The sequence below is a fragment of the Penaeus monodon genome, chromosome 7, assembly GCF_015228065.2.
Source record: "Penaeus monodon isolate SGIC_2016 chromosome 7, NSTDA_Pmon_1, whole genome shotgun sequence".
Taxonomy (NCBI): Eukaryota; Metazoa; Arthropoda; class Malacostraca; order Decapoda; family Penaeidae; genus Penaeus; species Penaeus monodon.
In genome coordinates, this window is record NC_051392.1 from 47,204,294 (window position 1) to 47,210,976 (window position 6,683).

The following is a 6,683-nucleotide window of genomic DNA, read 5'->3' on the forward strand; positions in this document are numbered from 1 at the left end:
TGTATTTCATGATTTACATGTGCTTTGTAAAACTTCGATGTTACGCATTTTATCAGTCATTTACTTTGTTTCTTCTCCTGATAAAAAAATAACACTTAGGCATTAACAAAGATTTGAAGTCTACTTCTGCCCAAGCAATTACAATTCATCTTAAGTGCATCACCTTACACATTACATTACACATGCAACAAATTCCTTTAACATGATATTTATAATCATTCTGGAATTATTATTTTCTTTAACAAGAAAACCATTTCATAAATAGTAAAAAAGGATATTAAAATGAAATAAATAATTTGTAACATATAATAATTTTATACTGTTTTTGCTAGAAGACTATGTCACTATCAAATACAACATAAAAATAAAACACTAAGAATTACCAACGTAATAAGACAGGGCACTTAGTATGGCCTTTAATCCCCACCTCGTAATGAGAAAGAACCAGATTCCGTTTATTGCAATTATTTTTATGCTAAATTAAGGTAGGTAGAACTACACTACCTAGCAACTTTCAATAGAAGCATGCCAGAAGTATTTATAGTAAAGCTAAGAGGCCACTGTGCCATTACTAAGTGTGAGGGGTAAATATTCCTACAATGATTTCTGTAAAATTTCTATGTACTTCAGGTACTGGGCTACACTTACAATAGTAATATTCCTACTCCTAAAATCCAACAGCCTTGATTTATTTCTCACTGATACAGGAATCATTTTATTCTTAAATTAAATCTGCAGTGATCATGTGAAGACAGATGTAAAAGATATACTAAAACTCTAGACCCTTAATAATGACAGCCTCAACATGTTGGTTCTATATGCCAATACCAAACATCACATCACTCCTATCTGAGCTAAATTCTACACTAAAAGTGTGTTCCTTTCTAAGTTATCGTATCAAAAGTGGCAATGTGCATTTGTAAGGAAGTCACCTATTGGTATCTCGTATGTTAATACACAAACACCACTGTTAGACCTAGTTGAGAATCCCTTCACAGGAACCTTCAACTTTCTAGATATTTACTACAGGTAATGAGAGTATACCAAAATGTACTTTTTTTCCTACCAAGGTGAGAAGCAAGATTTATTGCATCCTTAGCCAACTAGAAGAATAAGGAGTGATTGAGTTTAGTTTTCTTCATAGTCAAAATGGATGTGCAAACATTCAAATGTATTCAAATGCATACACATACACACAGTGTATGGAAGGTGTAAGAGTTTGTGTGTGTGTGTGTGGTGATGGGTGTGCATACTTGTGCTCATGTGTGTGCTAATGTTTATGTACGTTGGTGTGCATGTGCATGTGCAAGTATATATATTTGAATGGATGTGATTTCTTTCTACTACTTTTCAGAAACATATTTTGACAGTACATGAAATATATAAAAATTCTTTCCTCTTTTCAACAAAAAAGAAAAAATGGTATTCTGGTTCCAGATAAAGTATTTACATTCCATGGCTATCACCATTAAGGGGAGAAGCAGCAGTAAGTGCATCTGTTGTGTAATGAGATGTTAAAGTATTTATGATTTTTTATATTTTTATGAAAAAGTTCTTATGAAAATTATTTCATACAACAATACTGTTTATCCTTACACACTATCTGATAGTCCATTTCTTAATATATGTTGTAGAGGAATAACACAGTCAAGTTTGTAATTCACTCTGGAATACAAGCCAACTCTTGAAGGTTGGTAAACTGCAAGCCACTACATGAATGCATACAGATTACAAGCCGCAAGTTCAGGGAATACAAGCCATCATATGAGACTAGAATGCAAGCCCCATTGGGAGTGACTGAAAAGACTACCTCACATTTTGAGAGCAAGCAATATGTTAGCCACCACATGTGAGCATGGGAAGTACAAGCCAGAACTTCAGAGCAAGCAATTTGCAACCCATCATTATGAAAGCATGCAAAGTGCTAGCTGCCTCAGTAAAGACTGCAGAGTGCAAGTCATGGTTTAGGGATATGCTGAAGTAAGTTAGATCTTTGTAAGAGCCAAAGTATGAGCCATTACATGAGAGCATACAAAATGTAAGCTACAATATGAACTCCTGCAAAATGCAAACTATCCTAAGAGTTTGCAAGATGCAAGTCACAATATGTGAGAGCTTACAAACTGTAAAGCTGCTGCATCAAAGCAAAAAGCAAACAATCCTGCAGGATATTGCAGAACTGAATGCTACAACTTTGGAGAAATGACATATAAATATGAATTATTAACAAAGAATAAAGATCTTTTTTTATATATACAAAATGCATAGAATGAAAGATCAGCAATTAATATTTAAGAAAGAACCGCATTTACAATAAGAAATGGTCATATTTAAATTTCACCCCTAAAATACCTACATTCTTGATAAATATAACTCTGTATCCAATACTAGCTCTGGCTTAAACTTGAAAGTAATCCATTAACTGTTTGGGTGGAGGGAAGCATTATCTACCATATTCATGAACAGACATCTTTGAGCATGAGATGTAACCAGTACATGTGATAAAAGACCTTTAAGGAGAACATAAAACCATTCTCTGAAATATACATAAAATATTCTTAAATCAATCTTATATACAACATGGTGACAAGAGAGTATCCTGCTCAAGACTTCTCCTCCTTCTCTTTATTGTACTTTTCGAGTTCTTTCAAAAATTGTGCTCTTGGCTTCATGACAGTCGGCTTGTCACCACGACACTTCGGACAAAACCACTTTCCTTTGGGCTTGTTAGTGAGCCCAACGCATGAAAAGTGAAACCACTCAATTGGACAAAGATCGTTATCACAGCCAATCATCTCTCCATATGAAACCTATGGGGGGGAAAAAAAAAAAAAAAAATCTTCAATACATCACACAAATATCATCATATTTTATTCATGAAAAAAGTATGTAAAATTATAAAAGGCACAAGTAATTCACTTATATATATGCTCATTCTCTTTACCCATACCCATATGTAAATTAAATGAAACTTTACCTGTTCACAAAGACAGTATGTAGGCTCATCTGGGTCAATGGGTATTTCTGTTGGTGAATCTTCTCGTTCTCGTTCAACCTTTGCCTTGCGTTTCTTCTTCTTTGTTGCTTTCTTTTGTGCAGAGCTCTATAGGGTTGAACATTATAATGATTTAGCTACTTTACACAAGTATTGATATATTCAGTAAATGATTAGCAGACATCCATTTATCCCTAATAATACACCAGCTACTAGTGTCTCCACACTTATAAGCTCTCCATCAAAGGGCAACCATATGTATTTTGGCAAGATAGAGCATGTAAACATCCCTTGCAATTTGCCTTCAATTATAAAATTAATCTAAGTTCTATCTTGCCAGAAAGTGCTAACCTATGTATTAAACACTGATCTGGATAAATACTTCCACTAAAATGCTAGAAACGACTCCCACTTTGAAAGTAACTGCAGGGGTCTTCTAAATATTTACCATATTTTAGTAAATGGTTACTATTCTTATGAAAACTCATAACTTTCTCCTATTAAATAAAGTAGCTTTCAGATCCTACCTTACTCGTAGACACCTTTTCCACGTGTGGGGTGACTGGTGCATCATTTGAGTTTTCATTGTGGTTAGCCGCATTTTCGTTCCTTGTCCTCCTTGCTCGTTTACTTGCTCTCTCAGGCTGGGTTTCTTTAGAGGTCTCTTGCTTTTCTGGCTCTTGACCAAAATCTGTAAATAATATTTATAAATCTTATGATCTTATTTGTATTACAATTCTCCTACACCTTAAAGGACAAAACTTGGCAACTGTTTTTCAACATGTGTGCACTTTGGACAAAATATGGGAAGTCAACAAAAAAGGACAAATCATTCATAACACAAACATACAAATTGGAATAAGCTGAGCTGAAACAACCATGTATGAAAGTAGTAAAAAGCAAAATGAAAAAGTTTTATAAATATCATTGATTTTCAGTCATATTTAACAATATATTTGAAAAATCAATATAGTAGAAGCTAGTAATTATAACTTCAAAAAAAGGAATCTTTATTTAAAAAGTTTGAGGCGTGGAAGGAACAAGAGGCATATCGGCAAAATATTATAATTAATACAGATAGCTAATCTCTTCACATAGTAAATAGTAAAAATACATTTATACATGACTTTTCTTGCTCATGATCACACATTTTCTCACATTAACTTTCACTGATTCTGAGTGTGGATAAGTGAATGTGTGAGAGATAATATAAAACTGGGTGAAGGTATGTGCCTGTCCATGGAAAAGCACCATACCACTGACCCCTTGGGGTTGATGGGACCATTCGAACTTTATTGATATAAAATAATTTAGGGAGGTCTATCTTGATCAATAATAATTACACTAATAATGTTAATATTATTATCAACAATAATAGTTCAGCAACATTAATAACAATAATAATAGAACAATTAGAACGATAACAATAAGCAGTGGTATTTTTGATGATGAAAATATCAATAACAAAAATAATTTTAATAACAATAACAATAATTCTGACAATGACAATAATGAGATATATATATATATATATATATATATATATATATATATATATATATATATATATATATATATATATATATATATATATATACAGATAGATAGATAGATAGATAGATAAACAGATAAATAGGTAGATAGATAGATAGATAGACAAACATATAAACAGAGAAATAGATAAATAGATATTATAGATATTATTGATATAGATAGATAGATGGATACAGATAAAGATGAGATGTCGATATAGATAAATGTAAAGATATATATATATATATATATATATATATATATATATATATATATATATATATTAACAATAATATTGCAAATAACATGAAACTTTTCAATTAAATTAAGACCATGTTCTCCATACCTAAGTTTTTACTGTCGAGTTCAAGCTGTCTCTGTCTGTTCTCTATGATGTCCAAAATGTGTTGCACAATCTGGAGTTTATCATCTCCAATTTCTTGTGTCGATATCAACTTGTCCTGAATCTGGACCATTATACGTTTTAAGGATATGGAGTCTAATTCTCCTTCCAGCTGTCCCCTCAATCCCTCCATGTCTTGTAATAGAGCTGCAAGGAATAAAATTCATAATTAAAATCTAAAAGTGAAAAAAAGTATCAACTAAAATTTGCTATGAAAGAAATATACATACATAAACAAACATATAAACCTGTGTGGGGGAGAAAGAGGGTATGTATGGGTAGGTGTGTACAGAAACCTGTATGTGTATGAGAATAAGTATCTGTCTCTTTTGGTGAGTGAGTCTGTAGGTGGATGGGAGGAGGGGTGATTGGGGATGTCAGTAGACGGGCCTCTGTGTGTATGTGTGTGTGTGTGTGTGTATGTGTGTGTGTGTGTGTGTGTGTGTGTGTGTGTGTGTGTGTGTGTGTGTGTGTGTGTGTGTGTGTGTGTGTGTGTGTGTGTGTGTGTGTGTGTGAGTGAGTGAGTGAGTGAGTGAGTGAGTGAGTGAGTGAGTGAGTGAGTGAGTGAGGGAGGGAGGGAGGGAGGGAGGGAGGGAGGGAGGGAGGGAGGGAGGGAGGGAGGGAGGGAGGGAGGGAGCGTGCGTGCGTGCGTGTGTGCGTGAGGGCCTCTGTGCATATGTCTGTGCGTGTGCGTGTGTGTGTGTGTGCATGTGTGTTAAATATACATCATTCACAATAGATATAAGTAAATCAAATTTCTCATACATTTTTATAAACAGCAAGGTAATACCCACATGAAAACAAATATTTTGAATATATCATAATATACATGTATCTGGTGGAATGGAGAGAGTTCTTACCTTGATATCGCACATCCAGCTCTCTCATGCTGGATATTTCACGTTGTACTTCGTCTGGTAAGTTCTCCACGGTGTCTGTGTGGAGAGAAAAACTTTTATATCAAAACTGCATAAAAACTCTATCTATGCCTTCAGATAACTTGTAAATATTAAATAATGTAGTCATTTCAATCTTTTAAGGAAAAAAAAAAAAAAAAAAAAAAAAAAAAAAAAAAAAAAAAAAAATATATATATATATATATATATATATATATATATATAAATATATATATATATATACATATATACATATATACATATATATATATATATATATATATATATATATATATATATATATATATATATATATATATATATATATATATATATATATGTAATATGTATATGTGCCACACTATATAAATTCTTGTATATATTTGTTTTAAAATCTGTTGTTATAAAAACTATGACAATATACAGCATCTGTAATCTACTATCAACATTTATATAGTAATGCATATATGCCTAATCCAGAGATGCATATGTCATGGGCATTTAAAGAGCCTCATGGGTACACTTTGTACCACAGGCTTATATATAGACCAAAGATATGTGCGTATATATAGTTAAGAGGAATCCAAATCAATAAAATTCCCAAATACACATGTGGAACCTACTTATCTGCTCATTTACTTCAAAAATTCTGCTTAGTACTTTCAAATAAAATCTAAGAGACTTTTTATCATAACATTTCTATTGTTGAAAATAAATATTTATCAAACATATGTAAGACCTGCAAGAGCTATTTGGCCACTCAAACAAAGGTGCTGAACATCAGACTGATGCATTATTATCTTAAGTGATGTACAATAGTTTAGAAACTGAGTCATAAATTGTTTAATTTCACTTG

The 6,683-nt window shown here is 32.5% G+C and overlaps 1 protein-coding gene across 1 annotated transcript in view; it reads right to left on the reverse strand.

Annotated features, from left to right (window-relative positions):
* Positions 1–290: 290 nt before the first annotated feature.
* Positions 291–6,683, reverse strand: part of LOC119575409 (inhibitor of growth protein 1-like) — an 8,031-nt gene continuing 1,638 nt past the window's right edge. The window contains exons 2-6 of the mRNA XM_037923007.1: positions 5,792–5,866; positions 4,875–5,078; positions 3,523–3,686; positions 2,978–3,103; positions 291–2,810 (exon numbers count right to left, since the gene is read on the reverse strand). Of these exons, the coding sequence (XP_037778935.1) occupies positions 2,604–2,810; positions 2,978–3,103; positions 3,523–3,686; positions 4,875–5,078; positions 5,792–5,866 (776 nt within the window). The 3' untranslated portion in view covers positions 291–2,603. The remainder of the gene's footprint in view (positions 2,811–2,977; positions 3,104–3,522; positions 3,687–4,874; positions 5,079–5,791; positions 5,867–6,683) is intronic.